General features: G+C 42.0%; 2 protein-coding genes across 11 annotated transcripts in view; one reads left to right on the top strand and one right to left on the bottom strand.

The window, feature by feature from the left end:
* The window catches only part of FNIP2 (folliculin interacting protein 2), an 88,034-nt gene extending 72,626 nt beyond the window's left edge, over positions 1–15,408 (top strand). For all 9 annotated transcript variants that reach the window (XM_075612387.1, XM_075612360.1, XM_075612423.1 and 6 more), the window contains 5 exons: positions 1,139–2,477; positions 3,647–3,803; positions 8,207–8,407; positions 9,573–9,688; positions 11,307–15,408. In XM_075612387.1, coding sequence (XP_075468502.1) covers positions 1,139–2,477; positions 3,647–3,803; positions 8,207–8,407; positions 9,573–9,688; positions 11,307–11,385 — 1,892 coding nt within the window. In that variant the 3' untranslated portion in view covers positions 11,386–15,408. The remainder of the gene's footprint in view (positions 1–1,138; positions 2,478–3,646; positions 3,804–8,206; positions 8,408–9,572; positions 9,689–11,306) is intronic.
* Positions 15,409–22,860: 7,452 nt separating this feature from the next.
* Positions 22,861–25,339, bottom strand: part of SPMIP2 (sperm microtubule inner protein 2) — a 40,118-nt gene continuing 37,639 nt past the window's right edge. For both annotated transcript variants that reach the window (XM_075612435.1, XM_075612444.1), the window contains one exon: positions 22,861–24,837. Coding sequence is in view for 1 of the 2 variants with exons in the window: in XM_075612444.1 (XP_075468559.1) it covers positions 24,808–24,837 (30 nt within the window). In the remaining variant the exon portion in view is untranslated. The remainder of the gene's footprint in view (positions 24,838–25,339) is intronic.

Raw genomic sequence — 25,339 nt, 5'->3', positions numbered from 1 at the left:
ACACACCGTGACATATGCGGCGGCGATAGCCGCCGCTCCTAACGGCCGCTGCCATGCCGCGCAGCCTCTCTCCTCCCTACCTCCGCTTTCCTGCGTCCGGCTGACTGAGCGCCGCCGGGGTCGGAGGAGGAGAGGAGCCCAGGGATCATGGAGGGTAACCGCCGCCGCAGCTCCTAACGAGCTCTGCTCCCCCCACCCGCTGACATGCGGCGGCAGCCCTCAAAATTTAATTGGCAGCCGGTGATTCGCTGTCACGTAAGGTGTGTTAAGGGGTATTTAATTCCCCTCATCCGGCACGGGCTCTGTGGTGCTGCCCGCCGTGGAGTACGCTGCTCCGTGGTGGGATAGCTGAGGCCGAGGCTCCACCCCCTGCCCTGTCACTCCTGCTTTGGTAACGGGAGGAGGGGGGTAACGGGACCACGTGTCGCCGGGGGGGCTGGGAGTCCGCAGCTCCGTGTCCGCAGCTCCGCCTGGGGTAGTGAGAGGCGGGAGGAGGGGGGTAACGGGACCACGTGTCGCGGGGGGGGGGGGCTGGGAGTCCGCAGCTCCGCCTGGGGTAGTGGGAGGGGGGGAGGAGGAGGAGGGGTGGGGGGCACAACACAGAGAGACATTCACACAACACAGAGAGAGAGAGACACACACTGACTGACACACACACACACACACACACACTGACTCACACTCACACACACACACTGACTGACACGCGCACACACACTGACTGACACACATGCACACACTGACTGGCACACACTGACTGACACACATGCACACACTGACTGACACACATGCACACACTGACTGACACACATGCACACACTGACTGACACACATGCACACACTGACTGACACACACGCACATACATACTCACTGACTGACACATACACTGACTGACACATGTGTGCCGAGCACGCGCGTTATAAGTCAATTTCTGCGACAAAAGTCAAAGAAGTTTCACTTACTATGCGCGTACACAGCTTTTTTTTTTTGTTTTTGTTTTGTTTTTTTAGTATGCATTAAACCTACATTAAAATTGGATTTTGAACATCTTGGAGAATTGTTTGAATTGACAACTTGCTACAGAACTCGGCATATACGTACTCCTCCTTCATTTTCCCCTTTGTCATTCCTTCACAGGAGACTTGTATGGGGCAATTGGCTCCCCGGTTAGAATGACTCGAACTGTTGTGGTCGGCAAACGGAAAGATTTGGTCCAGCGCATTCTCTATGTCCTCACCTATTTCATTCGGTGCTCGGAGCTGCAAGAGAACCAGCTGCTACGTGATGGAATCCTGGAGGAAGGGGAGCAAATGATAAATGGCAGTAAAATCACGATGGCTCTGGAGAAGGGAGAGGTGGAAGATTCTGAATATGTGATCGTAACTCTAAATAATGAGCCTGCTCTAGTGTCACCAGTCCTGCCCATTAACACTGGTACAACAATAAACCCTGCAGCATCTACTAAATACAACAAGCCTGAAACGGTGGATGCAGAAAAGTCATTGAAGAAGATGACTGAAGACTGGAAGAGCTTTCCACAACCAGAGCAGGGCTTTGCCTCTTCATGTGCCCTTGGAAGAGTATCAGCTTTCGGCAGTATTGGCTCTTGCAAAGAACACCCATCTTTGGTTAAAGGAGCCAAAATCGAGACTTTGGTTTCTGTCACAAGAGCTGCCACATACAGCATGGAAGGAATGGTCGATCCGAAGTATGTAACTTCTCGTATACAGAGCCACTGTCTTGTTGGTAAAGAGGAGACCCAATCCTGTGCAGCAGCGACCTTGCCTGAGCGATCGCAGGCAGTACCTTGTCCGGATAGGCTGGTCCAGAAGTCTTCTCACTTAGATAGGGTCACTTTCAAGATGGGGTGCTCAGCATCACCTGACTCTGATTTGGAAAGCTGGAGGAAGGAGCTGGAAGACAATGTGAAGGCACTTTGCGTGCAGGCAGAAGTAAGCAATCCCATTATACTCTCTCCTCCCAACGCTCAAGAAAATGGGTGTGTTTCTGATTGTTCGTTTACACCTTCGAAAAGGCTGAGCGTCGGCTATTCCCGAATTCCATCCTGTGAGAGCGGTGCCAGTATATTTGATGAATATTTTGTGGAAGGCAACAGCATTGAAACAAATATAACAGAAGCCCTTCGCGCGCATCTCCCCATATCAGATACATATTTCACTGCTTCCTGCCCTTTAACAGTGGCTAAAAAATCACAAAATGTTGATGTAAGGACTTGTATAAATTCGCTGTTGGATGCTGCTGAAGCAGGACTCAAGGTGTGTCCTATCAGAATATCTGCTGAAGATGTCCCCTGTGGGGATGCTGGGAGAAAGACTGGCGTTGAGGTAGAAAGAGACATTCCAAGAAACGAGAGCTCTGACAGTGCACTGGGGGGCAGCGATGACGAGTGTAAAGCTTCTTCAGAGTATCACGGTCACAACAGTGATTGTGCAGAAGTGGAGCTTCCACTGCCCAGGTATGTATCTTGAAATGTGAGCAGGAAAAGTTAAAAGCCAATAATAGCTTACTGTTTATTGTAAGATTTTATTCATAGTAACATAAAAAGAATCTAGGATCTGGGAATATTAATTCATGGATCACACATGGAAGTTTCGAAATGCAGTGTTATGGTTGCCCAATTCCCACCGATTGTGTGGCACGCTAGGGGTTTGTGGAGGGAAGCACACTGCAGCATGTTACCCAACTCACACTTTCTCTTTATGTTCTACTTATGGTGCACACATGGCTCTGGGGTTAACACTGCCTCTGCCATAGGGGCCCACAACACAATGCACTGCAGTGCACTCATACAGCGAATGAGTTGAACGCAAGTTTTGTGGGTAACTAAACTCTGTGCCATGCAGCGGACCATCACCTTCCTGCCAAACGAAGAACCTGAATCTCCCTACTCTTCAAGACCACAGATGTCTGATGCATTTGTTATTTTAGATTTCATATACTTTGTATGCCAAATAACCAAGATCTCATCTTCTACTAAATCGTACCTTCCCCTCCCCGCCCCCCCCCCCCATAAATTAAATTTAAAGAAGTTCTCAATATTGTTTTCCTATGTGAGGACGAGAAAGAAATGCCTCTGTCTTGACTATTAGAGACGTAACTAGTAGTACATGTAGGATTGACAGTCTAGACCAGTGTTTACAAACCGGGGTTCCCCAGCACCCTGGGGTTCCATGAGGGGATGAAAAATGTGCATCAGGATTTCCCCGATCTCCTAGAGCAGGGCAGCTTTCCCTATCTTGATTGGTGGCTGCTTGGCAATGCAGCCAATCGGGTGGAGGTGTCAGGAGCTTTAGGGGTGTGGCCAAGCAGAGGAGGAGGAAGCAGCAAGGTGTGTGTGTGTGTGTGTGTGACTCCTCTGCCCCTTCTGACTGTCTTTCTACTTTGACAGTCTCTGTCCTGTGTTTTTTTTTTTTGTGACCCTGTCCTGTTTGTAGGGGTGCCTCAGCAACTGAGCACTGTGGTTAAGGGTGCCCTGTGAGAAAGGTTGAAACCACTGGTCTAGACAGAATGTTCTGTACCAAGATGATCAGGTTACAAGGATTTCTTCTGTTATTTACCTTATGTAATATTTTGGACATTTGGCCCATTATAATGCACAGTGATCTGTCTTCTTTTGTCTTTTAGGTCTGACACCATCAGCAGCCCAAGTGTGAAAAACTTTGGGAGATCTCTCTTTGGTGGCTATTGCTCCACATACATGCCTGACCTCGTTCTCCACGGAATAAGCAACGATGAGAAACTTAAGCAGTGCTTGATGACTGACCTGGCCCACTCAGCACATGTACGTTGGTGCACTAAGCTGTATGGCATATAGAAAGGGTGGGAATACTGATTTTGTCGAAAATTAAATGAATGGTCTTAAGGAGCTTGTAGGTAGGAGGCACTTCAATTTGAATCCACTAGTCCCTATTCATCAATAAACCTTGTAGAGTAGTAAACAGAATGCACAACAGACTGAGATCTATCAAATTAATCACCAACCTGACTCAGTCCTGATTAATGCTCACTCTAAAGCGTTTATTAATACAATTCACAGTGGGAGCTGTTTTTGTTTTTTTCAGAAGAATACAATTATATTTTCCCAAATTAACAAATAAAAAAGGCGCCTAAAAGCTAAATAGAAACTGCCTAACTTGGCCTCTCCAGTATGAAGGATTTAAGATTTCTCTCCTGTACCTTCCATGTCGGCGCATGATTGAATAGGTTCCACTGATCTGTTCCCGCCATTATAAGCCCCTCTTATGCCTGCTTGAGGTCAGTTGTGACCTATTCTGTAGGAGGATCACTTTGACAAAGTGAGCCACACTCTGCGTCCTGGTGGGGAGTTTAATCACTGCCGCCATGGCACCTCCTTACCCCCACCTAAGACCCGCTCTACTACCCTGTCATCACAGTGGACGCACATATTCCAGTTGGGTACCAGGGTCAGGCTCTCCAACCCCCTCCACACAGGCATATTCCTTCCCACTACTGAGAAAGCAAATGCGGAGACCCGCGGGCTTCCTTCCTGCTGCAGCCGCCTGCCCTTTGCCTGCCAGAATTTGGCACGTGGTTGACGTGACCACGCGGAGCAGGGAGGTTTCAAATGTGCAGAGGCGCCAGGTGACGTTATCTCTGTGCGCTAGAAAGAGTAGTGCAGGGTGGGACAGTTGGTTCCTGCACACAAACCGATAAGACCAGCCGACTAGCTCGGTGTTGGAGGTACAGGGAGGTTATTAAGTGGGGATTAGCTGCTTGAATATCTATTATCCCCCTCCTATTTTCTTTGCTATGTCTAATCTCAATCCCTCCTCCCCTTCTGGTGGGAAACCTGAGTCTCTCACGGAAGACTCTGTAGTCAAAAAATGTGCATCTAAATTGCATGGACTGTAGCGAAAGGCGGCCTGTGGGGTTACCCAGGCAAATTTACAGACATGCTTCAGGCAAACTGCGTTTACAGGAGGCATCTGCTGATTTAAGATCCCAGTGGTAGAAACATTTTAAAGGAGCCTAGTAGTCTTCAAGCAAACGTCCCAGAGACGTCAGATCCTATGAAGCGGAGTCTGTATGTTCTGGACCACATTCGGAACATGAAAGTACGTCAGACCCATGGTGGCACTCCTCAGATGAAGTAGTCGGAGAAGATCACTCGAGTCTTGACGATATCGACAAACTTCTTAAAGAAATGGCTGCACCCTGGGTTTACCAGAGGAAAAGAAAGACCTTAATACAATGGACAGAATCTTTTACAGATCAAAAAAATATATATGTTTTCCGGTCCATAAGGTTTTAAAGGCTTTAATTGCGTGCAAATGGAAATGGAACTACATATAAATTCAACAAATTGTACACGTTTTAGATCAGAAGATAAGGAAGATTGGAAAAGTGCTCTTAAAGTGGATCTCCAAGTATCCAGATTCAAAAGGACAACTATCCCTCTTGAAGACGCAGCATCCTTCAGCGACCCCATGGACGAGGATTGATGACCTACTAGAGAGGCTGTATTCCACATTAGGGTCTTCCCTCAAGCCGATTACATCAGCTTGTTTAGTAAGAACGATGAAGATCTGGTTGTCCAGTATTCAAGAAGCAATACTATCAGGAAAATCTTGCCAGAAGATCCTGAAAGACCGCACTATCATGCAAGTCATTAGATATTATCTGTGATGCATCATTTGACACAACCAGACTAGTGACCAGATTTTCCTCAACATCCATCGCTGCACGCAGGACTCTCTCTGGCTCAAACCCTGGGACGCCCATGTTTTATCGGAAAATAAGCCAATTTCTCTCCATTCGGCTCAGAATTAGAGACCGTAATCACAAGAATTATATGATGGGAAGGTTAATTCCGATCTTAAGACTGAAGGGCCCCTTTTTACCTCTTCGTCTAGAGCAGCGGTGCGCAAACTGGGGAGCGTTATATTTTCTGGGGGGGCGCGGCAGTTATAGAGGTCCCGCGCTCTCCCCCCTAGGTATTTAAATTAAATGCCAGGGGACCGCGTGAGGCCTGTATAATACACTTACCTTACCTTCCAGCGACGCGTCATCCTGGTAACCTGGCGTCAAATGACGCCGCGGGGTCACGTGACATCACGTTACCATGGTGAAGTCACATGACCCCACGCGTCATTTGCCGTCGGGGGAAGGGGGAGGGAAGGCACGAGGCGCCGACGAGAGAAGGAAAGGGTGCGCACGGGGAAAAGATTGCGCACCCTGATCTAGAGGTCCGAGACATTCCTTTCTACGCTACCGATCATTCAAAGGACCAAGACCCTCAAACAAGCAAGAGAGCACATCAGCATTCCAGTTCTGTAGAGGAAGACAACGCTATGCAACAGGCCAGTCATCATCCAGAAATGCCCTTGAACATTGTAGGGGGCTGGCTGAAGTGGTGCAAGGATCCAATCCCTGTGTACTGCAAGTCATCAACAATGGCTACGCAATAAAGTTTAACAAAAAAAAAGTCACTTCAGTTATCCATGCCCAAAAATCTGCAAAAATTACAAGCGCTTCATCAGTGTTTTGAAGACTCTTCTGGAACAACAACTGATCATAGACATACCCATGAGCCGAGTACATCTATGGTTCTACTCTATCCTGTTTCATACTGAGAAAAGAAGATTCCTTTCGCCCAGCTCTCGACCTCAAGGGGGCTGAACAAATGAATCAAAATATAATTTCAAGATGGAATCGGTCAGGTCAATTATAAGTACCTTTTATGTTTGGGAGGTTTCTTGGCAGCCATGGACCTCAAAGATGCATACCTATACGCAGTGGTTGACAAATCACCAAAAAATCTACTCGCCACCTAGTACCAAACGTATGCTGCTTGGGCCAATAGGAGCTCGCCACGATGTTACATCCACTCGCCTGGGGCGAGCAAATGTATAGGTTTGTCGAACACTACCTATACGTCGCATTCTTTCCTCACACCAAAAATTACTCTGGTTCAGTATCTTCAATTGACACTACCGGTTCACAGCTCTCCCCTTTTTGACCTTGTAACACATCCAGTGATTGATGCAAATACGAAGAGCACCACATCAGGTAGCAACTAATATTTTTTTATTCCGTATCTGGACGATATTTTGATAAAAGCCAATTCCAGACCCAGGAAAGTGGTCTCTAAGATGGGAATTTTTCACGCACTGTGTACAGATGGGGTCAATTAGCAATACACTTAATGGCAACAGTGCGCAACACCAAGTGCCATTTCTTTTTCTCCGGACACAGGGACCAGCAGACATGAGTAGTAGATGCTCTTGTCGGAAAGTGGCACTTCCTGTTGGTCTGTTTTCTCGCTCTGATTCGGAGGACACTGCTGAAAATCAAAACTATACTGCCATACTGATGGCCCCAGAGTGGTCAAGAAGATTCTGGTTCACAGAGCTAACATAAATGTCAGTAGACTCACCTTGGTAGCTTCCAATATTCCCGGGACTGCTCACAGGGCCCAATCATCCAAACTTACAAATGTTGCACCTTACAGTTTGAACAATGAAAGGGAGATCCTAAGAAGACCAGATTTTTCCACGCCAAGTGTTAGACACTGATCAAGGCTGGAAAGACCGTAACATCCCAAAGCTATTCTAGAATTTGATCAATATTCAGATCCAGGTACATCAAGAATAGCGTAAACCCACAATTGGCGTTGATCCCAAACATCTTGGATTTTCTTTTAGAGGTCTCCAATAAGGGTCTCACTCGCTCATCTCTTAAAGTCCAAGTGGCAGCACTCGGTATCTTCTTTCAGGATCAGATTGCCAACCAAAAGTATATTCAGCAAATCTAAACCAAAAAATAAAACCTACAGTGGGATTGTATATCCAGTCCCCTTGTGTGATTTAAATCTAGCTCTTACACAGGGTTTTAGTGGGGCTTTGAGGTATTATACATTACCAGGGGTGGGGGTCTCCTCTATATCCCCTGCCTCCTGATAGGCTCAATGGTATAATGGTTTATAATCTTAAAGGGTTACATACCAGAATACTATAGGGAATACTCCACCACTGTAATTTAACCCCCCCCCCCCTCTATCAGAGCTGATTATTCACCCATATTTTGGACATTATTTGAAAACTTATTGCCTGGTAAAACATTTTATAATTTAAATAAATCACGGGAAATTATACGACTGCATTTTTACCATCTAAAAGATTTCTCCTCTTCATATTTGACTGATGGTTTCCTTTCTTCTTTTAGCACCCGGTGTTGGATGAGCCTGTAGCGGAAGCGGTTTGTATTATAGCAGACACCGATAGATGGAGCGTCCAGATCGCCAGCAGCCAGAGGAAGACGATGGACAACTTGAAACTAGGCACAGATGTCTTGGTCTCCAGTCAAGTCTCTACTTTGCTTCAGTCTATTCTCCAGCTTTACAAACTCAACATTCCTCCTGCATTTGTAAGTCATTTGTGACTTCACTAATATCGGTAGAACAGCCCATAACAAACCAGCTATTACGCTTCTTGCAAAATTGGGGGCATATAAGTCACTGCTGCAAGTATATGCAGAGGTAAATATTACTCCACAGGGGAGTGCTGTAATATCCCAAATCCCTGAAATATTGTATAAAACAACTGGAAATCAAGGCACTCTTATGAGTTCAGCATGGATCTATAGTATACGTATTTAATCCACATATACTGAAATTTTTTCTTCCAGCATAAAAAAAAAATCAGCTGTCCTTTATTCTTTTCTTACTCCCAAAAAGCGAAAGATGTACACAAATAGCTCCGTGTTAAGCATACAAAATTAAGGAACCTCCGGAAAAAATTTTCAGTAACATTTTGTAAACTAATATTACACAGCGTTATTGATTGTGGGAACCGTGGCAAGCCACGGGACCATGATCACAACTGCCTTGGTGCCGGAAGATTATTGCTGTGGGGGGGGGGGTCTGATGCGAAGACATGGACACCCCCACCCTCGCGATAGCACCATCTCTGCAGCTGCGGCTTTAAGCGTTTTGGTGGTATGATACCTTTTATTGGTCCAACAAGTAGTTGATCTGTTATGAGCTTTCGAACTTCTCGGATGAAGGACACAGAGGTTTCAAAGCTTGTGACATCAAATACTTGTTGGTCCAAAAAAAGGTCTCATACCCCCTTCTCCCTCTCCCTCCTCAGTTGGTGCGTTTAGGTACACCGTAAACGCACCATTTTGAGTGCAGCTATTCAGTGTGTGCGAAGCAGACACAGGACACTTGTGTCCCGTCCCCTTGTGCATACATTGGAAACCCCCTGTCACACTAATCATTATTGTTCGTTTCTAAAAGAACAATAACCATTCTGGAGAACTTGAGTGCTTAATATCTCGAGTAACAAAGCTTTTTTTCAGTTACATTTCTTACTTTTTAATAATGTAACCAACTGTAAGATCCCTTTTAAATTTTTGCTCATTTATTAATAAAGTAGAGTGCTTAAATAACATACTGTATCCTATTTGTGTGTAGTTTTAATATTTTCATGTATAGTTTATTTTTCAACACCTCTTTCCACATCTTCACATTTTATAGCAGTTTGAGTAAACCTAAAATGTGTTTTTTTTCCCCTTGATATTTTGGCAGTGTGTGATGCATCTAGAGGACAGACTGCAAGAGATGTATTTTAAAAGTAAAATGCTGTCTGAATACTTGCAAGGGCAGACGAGAGTTCATGTGAAAGAACTTGGAGTTGTTTTAGGGTGAGTATTTTTTTGGGGGGGATACCATTTATGAATTGTACAGATTAGAAAACTCGACTGTATGAGTTAATTAGTTATGGGAAGGTCTAATATTTATAGGCATTGGACATGCAGGCAGATATTTCTTTCATTCAGTGTTGATTGTTGCTTTTGTTCTTGCATTTCTGAAAACACAAATGCATCATCTCCTGTATGTCTGAAGTGCTGTGGCACATGGGTTACTTATACCAGGGGTGGCCAACTCTAGTCCTCAAGGGCCACCAACAGGTCAGGTTTTTCAGGGTATCCCTGCTTCAGCACAGGTGGTGCAGTCATTGACTGAGTTGGCCACCCCTGCCTTAAACTGTATAAAACTAAAATGATAGGACCCTTTCTAGAGATGGCAATATTACCTTCATCGTGTAGAGTACCTCTCCGAACTTTTCCATAAGGAAGTTTATTATACTCCATGTTCGTGTATTTGTGTGTTTAATACATTGACATGCTATCCATTTAAAAAGTTAAGAGCCATGTATTGTGAATTAGGTCAGTATATCAAACATTTATAAAAGTTATAAAGTTTCACCAAGCATCTGAACTTGGTGATTCCTTAAATGACTGATTTGTATGTATTGTCTTTATTTTTAGACTTTAAAGCGGTTTTGCACTTAGCACTGAACATTTCCGTGTGATTTATTTATATATCAACTATAAATATTACTGTATGCTCATTTGCCTGTCTTAGACAGGTCTCTAACCCTGCCTTTTACCATTATCACACAGCACTTCCACTGCAGCAAGGGATTCTGGGAAATGACATGCAAATGAGCACACAGTGCCACCTTTTGTCTCAAGCTCACATTACATGTTCAACCCTTAAGCCAATGCATGCTGCTTTAAACACAGCTTTTAAACATAGGCATAGGCATCTCATCCCAGCCTATGTTTAAAAGCTGTGTTTAAAGCAGCATGCATTGGCTTAAGGGTTGTTCATGTAATGTGAGCTTGAGACAAAATGTGGCACTGTGTGCTCATTTGCATGTCATTTCCCAGAATCCCTTGTGGAAGTGCTGTGTGCTGGGTGATAATGGTGAAAGGCGGGGTTGCAGACCTGTCTGAGACATGCAAATGAGCATACAGGAATATTTACAGTTGCTATATGCTTTACTGTGGAGGGTTTTTGTCACTTTTTTTACCCACCATAACCTTAATGAGATAGATATATATAGATATATTTATATGTATAGATATATTTATATGTATAGATATATTTATATTTATATGTATATATATATATTTATATTATATTAAATATTTATATTATATTATTTATTATATTATATTATATATATATTTATATTATATATATATATTATATTATATTTATATTTTATATATTTATATTATATTTCTTGTGATTTTGCCATGTCATATTTATAACGGGCTTGAGAAACAACAAAAAGTGAACGTGTACATGTCACCATCCTGTTTGTTTTTGAATGTATACAAACTACATTGGTCCTCTCCTATTTGTGTTACTGTTTCATTACAAGTGACGTACTGTACATCTCACAGCATACTAAAGATGGCAAATACAAACGTCCATACAGCTAATGTTTTGATCCGTTTTGTTCTCCAGGATTGAATCCAATGATTTGCCTCTCCTGGCTGCTGTGGCGAGTACTCATTCTCCCTATGTCGCTCAGATACTTTTATAAGCTATATTTTACAAATGGTCATTCCTTCAACTGAAGAGAAGATACAGCCATTCAGGAAGAGATGAGGCTCACTCTGGAAACAGCACTGAGACCAGCAGGACATGCTGCTCTGATTCCACCTCTTTCTAAACTTCTTATCCTCCTGTCTCTTCTCACAGGGACTCTCTTAACGTTTACATGAAGTACAAGGCATTGTGGTTTCCCCTCTGGCCTTAGTGTTGCTTCACGGGGATACATTTAGAACACTACAGCAGTCTGCTTCGCATTCTGGTTTGGATGGCTACATTTTGGGCAAGTGTGTTAATCTGGCTACTTTGCAGTAGGAATGCAGTATTACATTGCTTCAATGTGTTTAAGATGGGAACGTCTTGCTGATTATACTGTAGAATGTCATGATTTTGTGTTGTAACATTTTGTTCTGTAACAAGGCATTGGCAGTTGTCATTTTTTATTTTTCTGATCATATTCAAAACCAAATCGAAACATTTATTTGGAAGAAGTAGGTTGGGAATTGATGGATCAATGAAAAGGTCACAATTGTATAGTTGTTTACTGGGTTGATATGGAAAATTAAATGTTGCTTTCAATGCACCGTGAATTTACTGGGACAGCGGTATCATTAGAATGTATTTGTGTTGTAAGTATATAAATGCCACATTATTTGACATGATTTATCACTGTCCATGAGACGTGCTCATATTTTTTTTGTTAAGCAATACCCTCTTTAAGACTCGCGAAATGTGTGTTGTTGGGTTGCGTATATTTGACATATAATGAATTGAGTGCATTGCCAGATATTAATTTTTAATCTGTTTCTGAAAGAAAATGACTGTTCTTGCTTAATACCTTGGAGATGGTGGCACACAAAAATACAATAGCCTGAGTGATTTCTATTTTTCATTACCTCGTTTATTTCAACATACCTACTGTATTTATGAGGGACTACTGAGATCTGAGAGTTTTGTAACTATGGGGGTTATTCACTAAACTGGTAGTGCCGATCGGGAAACTATTCCATATAAATTACCAATTGAAGTCCAGGGGAGTTTCCTTGCAATAGTGCTCCGATCGGCACTATTGCAATTTGATATATCCTCTGTTTTTATACATGTTATGGTAATAAATGCACGCTTGTTTACTGAGACGCAGAATTCATCCTAAACTCAAGTACAGTACTTGTCTCAACACATCATAATAATAATTTGTAACATACTGGATGAGTTGCAGGTCTTATTTTCTATGCATTCCCCATGTACAGTTGCAACACAACACTTCACTATTTATAAAGTATGATGGCCTCTATTGATCATTAAAAGACATTCAACGGAATAGCCATTAGCTTTCAATAATTGCACGCAAGTTAATAAAATCCCTTTTGAGTCATGCGGAAGAACAGCAGATCCTAATATCATATAAACATACTGAATTTTTCCGAAACCCCCCCCCCTTCTCAGCATTGAGATTTTTTTTTTTAACTTGCAATGGAAAAAAACTGCATCTTTTGCAAGTGAAAAATGTCTGTGTATTCTTATGCTAATAATGTAACGACTAGATTTCGGTCTGCAGACTCACAGAACATATTAATGGCATTCTAACACTGGAGCAAACTCCTATGAGTTTCTGAATGTAGCCCTCGTGTCCCTGTCTCTCATACATGTTGACTGAATAAGTGGGTTTAACCTCCATTATGTGTGCAAGATAAGTGCTGTCAGTGATTCGTAGACTTGTATCTGTGCCTTCATTTGAATGAAACGGCTAGTACTGAAGACATCCTGGGAGCATATTTTAAATACGGTACAAACATTTTTACACAGTTGGATGTTAGGAAATCTGTCTCATACCAGTTACACGTGTGGCTGTATCCTGCATCTACTCATGGCAGCTGGAAGTCGGATGCATCAAGCTTCTGACTCCGTCATTACTGCCCCAGCCACGCTAACATGTGCTGAGACGTCTCACAGATCCGGGTGCACGTTTCAGGAAAGAGATGACTGTTTGAGATTTGGGTGGCCTAATCTGATCCGTTGGCTATGAATATTGGCACAGGCTCATTCATTTTTCCTCAAGCTGTCACAAATGGGATGTGGAGAAATTGGTGTATTCTACCCAATATGGCCCAAATCTCCAAATGAATGAGGAAAAGAGTGCTGAAACTGGGCACCCTTTTATGGATCTGGGTCCAAGTGATCCATGCTGCTCAGTCGTATACTCATTTTATAAACTAGTGCACAATGTCTTCTGTATAACCCTCTGTGCCTAAGAATATTTGTATGAACACTTTTACTGTTTATGGGGACAGTGCTTTGCTACATTAGCAAAGGATTAACATGTAGTATTGGGGGTCTGTGTATCACAGAAAGGTTGTGTGCTCCAAGCTGTCCTCTGTAAGAATCTTACTACTTGCATTTCTTACACCTGGTGCAGATTATTCTGGTTTATTCTACTATTAGAAGTGGTAGATTTTGGCACCGAGGTGTACAATCTCATTAAAATGTGTGCCATGTACAACATCAAAGTCCCCAAATTACAAGTTAATGCACATGATGCAATGTTTGAACAAAGTATCTTGCTACATTTAAGGCAAAAGATGAAAATATGGACCCACTGTGTGTAAATTGCCTTCATACATAGACTCCTTAATATTGAATTGCTTAAAGGTGCAAGCTTAACCGATGAATTGCATTTACAATGTTCTGAAAACTATGATGCATGTAACATGCGTTCTACAACTGTTTTTATAACACTGGGTATATTCAGTGGCAGTGTAACGTTGGACCTGGGAAGAACGATAACATACAGAGCCAAATGTTTAAGATTTGTGGTTTCAGCTTCTTGGGAATCCTCGCGTAATTGAGGAAAATAGCAATTCACTGCAATTATCAGGGCTCAATTGCAGTATTAAAAAGGTTTCTAATGATGGTAATTGTTACGGTCCCAACTAAAAAGCTAAAAAGTTCATAGTAGAGCAGATTGAAAAAGGCAAAGTCTTTAACTGCACCTATAAGCAAATGCCTAATACCTAGAAATAACAAGTTTGTTTCATGAAGACCCCGACCAAACCTAAACAGACCTTAGTCGCTCTTTACTCCAAATTACTACCTCAGTTAAAAGGATTGTGGTTTTGTGTATTCTTTTTCTGCTGAAAGTCTTACTTTTTTTTAAAAAATAACTGGAATTGACTTGTGGCTTGATCGCATTGGAATGTCGCATAAATATATAATCCGCTTGCTATGTCATTGTGTACATGGCGGAATAATTAGTAAAGTAAAGATTAAAAAAAAAAAGAGAGACTTTTCTGTTTCCATATTTTATCAAAATTCCAGTGGTGAATTTTGTAGTATTTTCTTGCTTGTGCAAGCATTAAAATAGATGTACGTTTCCTTTTCAGTATTCTGCATGTAGTTTTAGACAGATTTTGTTATTGTTCCAAAGAATTTATTGTAGATGTACACTTCACATGCTACTTACACATTTGTGAAACAGGCAAAGCTTGTGGCATTAACTTTACTAACTAGAAAGGTCAGTTTAACGCTATTCTTAATACGCTGCCATTGCATTTTACCTTTTACTTAAAATGTATTCTGGCAAATGGAATTTTCAGCGATCTACATAATTTATGATTGTTTTTTTCATATAGATATATATGTATTTGGGTGAACACGTACTCTTAGTGGTGTTTTGTGCTGGAGAACATGTGCTGCTGGGAGAGTGGCAAATATGTATACTTGTGATTAAGATGTGTACGTGCTAGGCGCTCAATGGCTGCGAGTAACTGTTTTACGTCATAATAAATTTTTATCTGAAAAAGGCTGGATGACATTTCTCAACTACACACTTTATACATGAGCTGTGGCATTCCGGAGATGTGTATCTCTTCCCCCTTCTGCTAACTGTAAGAATCTGTTATGTATTTCTTCCGTTAAGTAGTTGTCAGTTGAAGTTTGTGAATATTTTCTTAAATCATTTTAAATGTACTTTATGTGGAATTTGGTGCAATAAACTTTTAAATACATTGAAAGTAAACCTGTCCTTTTTGGTTTTGTTCATTCTGAATACTTGTGACTGGGAATAGCAGACACACCAGGTTTCGCCGCCTGCGAACCCCCCCCCCCCCCTAAACAATTTCCCAGCGGTGGGAGTCATGGCAGTCTGTGTGGAGCAGGCAGGGCAACAGACAGCTTTTTCCCAGGGCCCAGGACTACATTTTCTACCTAGCACCACATATGGGTGGCCCTAACCACCCCCTCTTTCTTACACCCCCCTCATCTCTTTGCTCTCGCCCCTGTTTATTTATTTTCCACCCTCTTCCCATGTATTTATCTCCCCTCACTGTAGCTCATTCCTCTCTACCCTCCACCCCTCCCAAATATCCCTTTCTCAATTCTACCCCTCACAATTTCACCCGCTCCCTCACAATTTTATCTTGAGGGTGCAGTGGCACAGGATCCTCTGGGATCAGCGCTGCTTCCACGCTGGCCCGTGCCAGAAGTTGGGCCTGCCTGGAAGTTGAGCCCAACTTCTGTATGTGCCACAAGGCCCCAGCTCCCCTCTGGTCCTGCTGCGGAGGGGAACTGATCTCCCGAGTATCCCACCAGCCGTCCCAAATGCCAAGGGGGCCACGTGTCCTGGAGCCTCTGCATGTTCAGTTTCCCTGTTCTGAGGCTGCCATTGCTCCTCAGTGTAAGTTGCAACATTGTTGCTTTTCCCCATTGCTCTCAGCCTGGTGCCTTGACAACCCCATCTGCTAAACAAATTCTTGGTTTTGTTTTACCCCCCCTTGCTATATTTTGATAGTTTATTAGTCTTCCGTGTCTTCCTGTCTGCACAGGAAAGTTTGCTATCTTTTGGAGCCAGCAGCCATTAGGAGCGGTCTGTATCCCATCTCCGGGTAGAATCCATCTTAATTTACCTCTTCCCCCACTCATGTCACTTACCCACAGTTCCCATTGGTTATTTATTGTTTTTTGCCTTTACATTGAAAGAACAGAAAGGAAGGACTGTGTGCATCTAAAGGAAGTGAGTGAACTACCTGTCTCTACCACTTGCCACAGTGTGCAAGAGTCAGAATACCACGGGTTGGCCACCCCTGGTCTACAACAAGCTCAAGCACTACAGTCCATCCTATTAGAACGTAAGCAAGTAAAAGGAACCAGACATGCATATGAATAAACCAATATAAATAAGGTGTCCATGTTATTTAATTTGGCAGTTTGTGTAGATCTTCTCTTGCCATCTATTTTTGTTTCTTTATACTGTACTGTATATCTAATAACATTCAGAAAATTGAGGAAGGCTGTCTGAAATTCTCAGTTGAATAATCCGGTTTTATTTTAGGATCGTGGCAGAGACCAAAGGTGAAAATGGGCGACCGCGCTCGCCTTTTATTTTTGGTACATTTTACAACATTAACTGAAATAAAAACATACAAAACGGTACAATGGTATTGGGGAAATTACAGAAATAATAATGGGGTGGAAATCAAAAAGGAGAGGGAGGGCACATTCACTTTGCAATACAGTGGTATTTACATGTCAATTCTAACAGGTACTGCATATAAGTATGCCATTTACTTGTAGGGCCATCTCACCCAGGGCAACACATCTAAAGCGAGAGTTACAAAAGGGCTTTTGATTTCATCCCTGGGGGTGGGGTCAACACCCCAAATGTCCTCCATAAGAGTGGTGTGCTGGTTGGGGCCTGAGATTGCTGGCTACGATCCATGTGCCAAAGAAAAGTGGGCCAAAATTCCTCCACAACGATGTGAGAGACTGATAAAGTCATACAGAAAACGATTACTTCAAGTTATTGCTGCTAAAGGTGGTTCTACAAGCTATTGAATCATAAGGTGTACTTAGTTTTTCACACACAGCTTCTCCATTTTGGCTTTATTTTGTTAAATAAATCATGAAACGGTGTAATATGTGTTGTTCATCTGAGGTTGTATTTACCTAATTTTTAGACCTGCTAAGGTACAGAGGATTGTTATTATGTCCTGATATGTAAAACTATGTCCTGATATGTAAAACCATGGAGTTCAAAGAGGGTGTACTTTCTTTTTCACATGACTGTAGATCTCATATCCCGCATACTGGGCCGTCTGTACCTCCTCTGACTCCAAGTCCTGCTGCATGCCAGGTCTTGGGGCCTGTGAAGTGCATGTGTTTTCTTTCACTTAAAGAAGTCTCCCATGTCCTGAAATTTCTTTTTAGCCACATTGGGAGGCATTTTCATTATCTATTGACCGGGTTGTTTTCAGGGGGTTTTGCCTAGATGATTATTGCTAAAATTCGCTAATGGTCCGCGTTTGTCATGGAACTTCCATGCTCGCTGGCCCACACTCTGGGTTTTAAGGGAGACATGAGACGACTCACCCTATTATGGCTCTGCTCACATACTCCATTAAAAGGCCTTCTCTGAAATCGATGTCCGAGCAGGTTATTTAATAATCTATATACTTCACTGCTCTAGTACCCCTTATTTGTATTTCAACCCCTCACCCCTAATCAGAGGGTGATGTATCAAGGAATATTTAAAGCAAGATTGATGCAAATTATGTCATTTTCATCTTGCATCTCTTTGGGCCAATGTTTCAAGGGCTTTGCACCGTTTGTCACCTTGTCATTTGGGGAGTGTCAGTAGGAGGAGTAATGGAGGAGTTACATGACGCACAGATTATGAGATGTAGCAAACTCTGCATTTGTGTCTCACTTTTGCATCCTCTATTTGGGTCAAAACATTTTGCCAAGTCTGAGGGGGCGTAAACTTTTATGGCTAACCATTTGTGTCACATGTAAGAAATGCTATGTTACTGTTGACGCAAATGCAGAAAATGGAGCGATGTTTCTATTTGCATTTTTTTTACGCTGATGCATCTCTCCCCATATAAAGCCTTATAAAAATTGATGAATTAAAGTTACCCTAGTTTAACTGTTTAAACATTATAGACATAATGGGATTTTTCCTTTAGGCGTCCAGAACAGGAGGTAATACTTAGTGTAGTACTATGCTTTAAAATACATGGCAGGAAATTCAGTGAGTAAGCAATGCATAATTTAGACTCGGGCTCAAAAGAATAAGCCAAGTAAGGTGTCAAGTGTGGAGGGGGAGAAGTAAACAGTTTGTCCCTGACAGATATCCAGGTGTCAGGGGCAGGTAGATAACCTGTCACCAGGGAAGTGGGCTTGGCTAGGTATGCTAAACGGCTTAGGGACGAAGTTCGCATATGCCCGTGGCATACCTTGAAGCCTCTGCCAGGCTTCCTGAAGTATGGGCGAACCTTGCCAATAGGTGGGATGTTTTGTTCCCACGCCGCGATTGGTTGCACAGTGTAAAGATAGGACTTGTGAGGTTTTAAAAGTCTGTGACAGTCAGGAGGTAGATTCAACATGCTGTAAAAAAAATTCACCTGAGATTTCTTCTAAGATCTTTCTTGTAACCAGAGTTAACATCGTAACAAAGTAAGTGTATTTTCGTATTATTTTGTAAATTAAGCTGTGTATGTTCATTGTGTGAATAAATTACAATTTATTTTATCTCTCGCTTTGCTCAATCAAAGGATCCGGTTATTTTTGTGTTAAAGGCATTGTTCTCCCGTGACAGCCAAAATTAAAGTCGTTCAAAGATGTAACGTATGTGAGCTCTTGTTACATTTTTACTCCTTGTAGAGGAGATGTAATGTCTCACCAGTTATCAAATTATAAAATTATGAGCTCTCCATTAAATCTTCTGCTTTATCTACTCATCTGGCCGTTGATCACATCTCTGGGGTTCCCTGCTAAAGTCCTTAGACATATCAAGCATAAAATAAGTAAATGATGGTCTTCTGCATTTTTAATTTTAGCTTTTTAAATTTAATTTTAACTTTCTATGCGCTCCAACATTTCAGCTTCAAGCATATAGCCTTTGTCTAAGCAAATGGCTTGACAAATGCTGCATGTGTGCAATCAAAACATTAGACCACATGGAAGACTGAAATAAAAACCAGTAATGCAGAAGACCGTAGTGCTTATCATTTTCTTCTTTTGTGCTCAACGGTTGGCCAAGCAATCTCTGAAGATGTGACCTGTTGTTGGTGTGGGAACAGGTATTGCCACCATAAACCTTTTCAGCAATTCAAGGTATTCTGAAGCTGACTTTATGGAGGAGATAAAGAAAATGTTCGCTCTTAAATATGCAGCAATGATGGAAAATCCATTAGTGTCTGCATTTCTTCTACAGGTCCTATAAGCTGATTCCCCCCAATTGTCACTCACAGTGGTTAAAGGAGCAATCTAACCTCCCTTTTTTTTTTCCCCACACCAGGTTTGAAGTAGGAGGTCTCTGGAGATGAGCCTCGTTAATTTCTTCTCCAGGCACCACCTGCTTGTGGGGAAACGGACCTACGTAGGCGGTGCCAGTAGCTGCACAGGCTGACTAGTTGGGATTTCAAGTTTAAAGCTCCTGCTTCACGTGGGCAAATAGTAAATGGAACCTGGTGACATCACAGCTTCCTATTGGTCCTCAAGGCGCAGGAGCTTTGAACAGCGGCCATTACGTGATCCCTGGTAGCCGATTACAATGGCTACCAACACCTACTATGGAGGTGAGTATCTCTGGAACTAGGAGGTCCCCAGAGCTGAAATTAAGTGCCAGAGACCCCCTGCTTCTGTCCTGGTAAAAAGTTGTTTATTTTTTTTTTAAATATGTAAAAATACAATGGGGGAAAAAAGAGCTTGGATTGCTGCTTTAAAATGCAGACAAGTATTTGGATAGTAACATGCAAATGAGCACCCTGTGCATCACTAAGTTTGCTACTAACTACTTTTACCAGGACTCCCTGACATTGTAAGGAATAGACAGACTGAGATTAGTTTTGCGGCTGCAATATTTATTGTGCCCATAGCCATTGGTTAAAATAAACACTCGGTTTGGGTTGGCTGCCATTCCTAATCTATTCGCTTCCACGGCAGCTCACTACATTGATTCAGGAAGAGTGTGTGTTGTGAGCTCTACTAGCAACTCAGGACTTACATCAACACAGACCGACTCTGCTGAACCCATGCAAAAGAATCACACTAATCACACTAATGTTTTATTAGAGTCGGGAGATTGTGGTAGTCTGGTTCCTGCACCGTTGTTTAATTAGTGGTTCATGCATGACACAGTCACTTCCTTTAATGCTTCAGTTTCATTAAATTTAAAAACACATCATTATGCCATTTCAATTCTTCCACCCATAGCAAATGCAGAATAAACAATTCTGAAAACCTTGTCATCCATTGAATTTTAAGTACACTGCAATATCAAACATTGATCCTCTTAAAGCATTTCTAATAACGTTTTACATTGTCACTGTACTTATTCAACGCTGCCTCTGAACTATTTGATGGAAACAAAAATATACTCTTGTGAAATGGGATAGTCTGATTAGACACTGGTTTTGATGTGGACAAGTTTTTGTACCCAGTAACAACATTGTAAGGTTTTATATCTTGTATATAGTACATACAATGAAAGGCATCACAAGGTCTACATTTTTCTTGCTTTTCTGCATTTTGATTATTTTGCAAATGGTAAGACTATATTTACACATACGGTTAGTTAAAGATGGGATGTATAGTGTAAACGTCTCTTTACAAACCATTTTTTTTGAGTGCACAAACCGTATCGAATTTAGCAGAGAAACATTCTATTGAGAACAGTCATGTGTTTTCTTCATTAAATCTGGATCTTTTTTTCAGCGCTAGTCATGGACACATTTGCCTTGGTTAATCCTTGTATCACCCGTCCAAACCTGGAAACATTCAGCATGGGGATTATGTAGTAATTCTTCTAGAAAAGTGGTGCATGTCTGTTGGGAAAAAGGCATACTACTCCCTATTAAGCAATGCTATTGATTTCAAGAGGATATTACCAGCTGTAAAAAAAACTATTTTACATTGCGGACATTAATAAATTTCCCCTCTTGTTCTGCATACAGTAAACTCTTGATATTCAGAGGGCAGAAAAGGAAAACATTGCTGACTAAGTGTTGAGCACACTATTACCCATGCAGTGTAACCCCACCATTAATAATGCATGCTTTAGCATATGACACAATTTTTTAGGCACACAAGGACAATGACAGCTCAAACCTAGCAGTCCAACTGAGACAAAATTATAGTAATCTATTTCAGTATTGGTATGAACACATGTGCAGCTATTCAATAGTCAGCATGCTGTGTGGCTGCATTTCCCTTGCCCAGGAAGGCTCCTTTCATTTAAACATTAGGAAGATTGCATTACAGTACTGTAAATTGACTAAGGGTCCTCATGTCTAACGCTTTCTATTGATCCATGTAACAACTTGCTTGCTAATGTGAGAGGCAAAGTCAGCTCAAAGTACCTTTATAAATGTGTGTTGAGAAATATTTTCAGAATAACTCGAGAGCTTCAAATTAAGGTTAGACATGCAAATAAAAATACCACTCTTGACCACATTCGTATGTCTCAGACAGGTCTGCAACCCTGCCTGTTACCATTATCTCTTAGGCTGCGGCCAGGGTGGAGCGAACCGCTCACACTCGGCGCGATCAATCAGAGTTATAACTCTGAATGTCCCCATCCAGGGAGGATGGGTGTGTGCACGTGCTGCTTGGCGAGACAACCGATGTGATTTGGTTGCGAACCAGCTCTGCGATGTCATGGCCACGCCCCCCAACACCCCCCCCTCCCCACGTGCAATTAGCTGGCCAGAAATCGCCCGGCAGAGCAGAGCTCATGATGTCACGACGCGCCAGTGCACCCAATCCCAGCCTGGCCGCAGCCTTATAATATAGTGCTTCCCCTGCAGCCAGGGATTCTGGGAAATGACATGAAAATCAGCAGTGTCACCTTTTGCTTCTTATCCATTTTAAAAAGGCAATCCAAGTTGCACTTTAAAAAAATATTTTTTTTTTCAAATATACAGCCTTCATTACCTTTATTGAAAATGAATTACTCAAGCTGCTGATCTAATAGTTTACCTGTGATCAATCAGCAAAGATCCTGCTTCCCAGTGTTCACTAAACGGTTTCAATCAATCCTGCAGTCAGTGTAACTCAGCAGCTACAATGTATTCTTATTCTAAGGTAACTATCTATAGTTATAGTTTGCAGCTCAAACTGCTGGGCATATTGTCAACAAATTATCACAGGAAAGTGTTGCAAATATCTTGCACTGCTGGTGAAGTGTACTAAAACCTATAGAAATCAAAGGATACTCAGTTTGTTAATACTCACTAAAAATGGCATTAAAAGATGAATTTAAAAAAAATGTAAGTACAGTAGAGGCAACTCTTATTCGAACAAAAACCAGTGGCAATTCCCCCAAAAAACCCAGGAAACACCCAGGTACATTCTGAATACATGCCTTAAACTTTCCTTAAACTAGTCCCAGCATTTCTGCATTGATTAATGGCCTATCAGATTAACTGCGGGGGTCCCTGGCAGTCCCATTCAAACTGAATTGGACTGCCAGGGATCCCTGCTGTGTTAATCCTATGGGTCGTTAGTCAATGCAGAAATGCCTTAAACGTGCCTCAAACTAGCCCAGAACATACCCAGCACATACCCAGCACATACCCAGAATGTAACCCGGCTAGTTTACGGCAAATGTTAGAATAAACGTTGCCTCTACTGTATTATCTAATACTACAGAACTGATTTATGTATTAAAAAAAAATGAAAACACCCTTGTAGAATATTGCTTGGATTGCACCTTTAACATGGACCTTTAACAAGCATATGCCTGCCATATTACACATCTTGGGTTAAATGCATAGTCCGTAAACCTACTATACAATTAAACATATGTAAATCAGTATAAATTTAAAAAAACCCAGCATGTATTCAAAAAGATATGTAACCCCTCTTTTCGATTACTATGACCGTAGAGGGTTAACTGTGTGGGCCCACACAGAGTAATTAATGCCCTTTCCCTCATTACATGGTGCTGGTTGACTAGGCAGAATCATAGCCCCTGTCTGCCTAGTGTTAGTAATGTAATCACAGGAGATTATTATATAATATGTATGTATATTTATATATTAGGGATAGATTTCTAGAAGGTCAGGTCCCTGGAGGAGTTGAAGGGGAGTGACCTCACTGTGAATAGTGTATATACGTTATAGTATAGATGAGTCTAGAATATAGGGTAAGGATTCCCTTTATTGTTTTATAATTAAGGACAGTGCCCTATAGATAGCGTCCCCAGGAATGGCTCCATACTACTCTCATGATTCACAAAGAGGAAGCCTATGCTTCAAAGGCCACAAGCAACAGCCCAGAGGCATAGCTGGATCAACCCAATCGGAGGGTCCATAGCTCACTCTCACCCGGATAGCCATGAGATGGCATTCAGTACCTGGGACGGGGATACTGACTGATAGCAGACAGAGAGAGAGTAGTACAAGGCCTGGCAGAAGCCCACAGGAGATGGCGCATTACAGACAATACACAGCAGAGGGATGAACTAGATAACCCAGACGCAGTCAAGTTTTAGCTCCTCCTAAGCGGGCCGAGGTGTGGGCAGCTAGGGAAGAGAATACAAATAGTCCAAACAGTGGACATTAATGAGGCTATTCGAGATGTAATGAATATGTGGTGATTGATAAAGATGCTGTTTGTATGAATAAAGTTCCTGGCACCCCTCATTGCATTACCAACGCCCAGCCTGCACGGATTAAGCACCCTGACAAGGTAATCAACACTGAATAAGCCAATTAAAGAGACATTTGATGCAAACTCCCTAGGAGTCGGGCAGGGAGGGTTACACAGAAAAAAGTGACAAAATAAGGGGAACTCAGACGTGCTGCTCAGGTGCAAAGAGGCCAAGGACCTTGAAACATTGCCTGAGATTTTCAGTTTATAGCAAATGACTGTCTGTCTGTATTCCTCTAGATGTGGAGACTTAACCAAATTATTTTTTCTTCTATACCACTGATGACCACATATTAAACCGAGGCAATTCATAAGCAGCACATCTGAGTGAGTTCCCCTTTATTTATCACTTTTGTCTGTTTTTGAATATATGCTGTTATTTGTGTGTGTGTGTGTGTGGGGGGGGGGGGGTTCATTTAAACTTTTCATATGTTTAATTGTGAGTGCAGGTGGAACCCTGGATTTTTGTATTCAATTGTACCAGTGCGATGTTGGTACTGGACCTTTGCATGTATGACTTATGAAATAACTGTAGATGAGTACAAGTTCTGAAATCTTTTTTTCTTGGTTTGGTAAAGAGCCTTGTTTGTGTCACATAGGGATCACTATAACCCATTGCCCTGACAAGAGAAAACTGACTTCATTACATGATCCCAGCAAACAAACCAAAGGCCTTCCACACCATGCACCCAAACTGTATTGTCCTCCTTCTGTAAGTTCTGTGCAGTGAGAATGAAGACACACCATTCCAGAGCAATCCTTTTGGTCACTTATTGATGTCTTTCCCATGATATCTCTGGAAGGAGACAAAACACTTATCAAACTTAGCATCATTTTTCTTTTCTGTTTGAGGAATATATAGGGATTTTAAAAAACATCGCTCCAGAGAGAGCACACAATCTTTACTGTCACTTAGGGACTGCTATTTAATGATGTCCTCTTGCTTTATTTATTTTTTGCAACAGAGATTTGTATTATTGACATTTTTGTCCCGTTACTATTACTGCAGTGATGTAATTACTGGGCCATCATGGAGCCCAATGAACCATGTATTTGTCAATGAAAAACATTATTTAAATATTTTAAATCAATTTGCCATGCCATGTTAGTGAAGGATGGAATGAGGATTATAAGGACAGGAAGAACATAATGAAGAATAATATAAGCAGGAGCTCACTTAGTCTCAAAGCTGTTCAATATTGACCCACCTAATTTGTTTTAGGATTGGTGTAGGTAGGGTGACCAGATTTTCAAAATGAACACACACCCAGAGTCACCGACCCACACACACACAGTGC

The sequence above is a fragment of the Ascaphus truei genome, chromosome 1, assembly GCF_040206685.1.
Source record: "Ascaphus truei isolate aAscTru1 chromosome 1, aAscTru1.hap1, whole genome shotgun sequence".
Classification (NCBI taxonomy): domain Eukaryota; kingdom Metazoa; phylum Chordata; class Amphibia; order Anura; family Ascaphidae; genus Ascaphus; species Ascaphus truei.
This window is presented reverse-complemented; position numbering and strand designations above follow the sequence as displayed.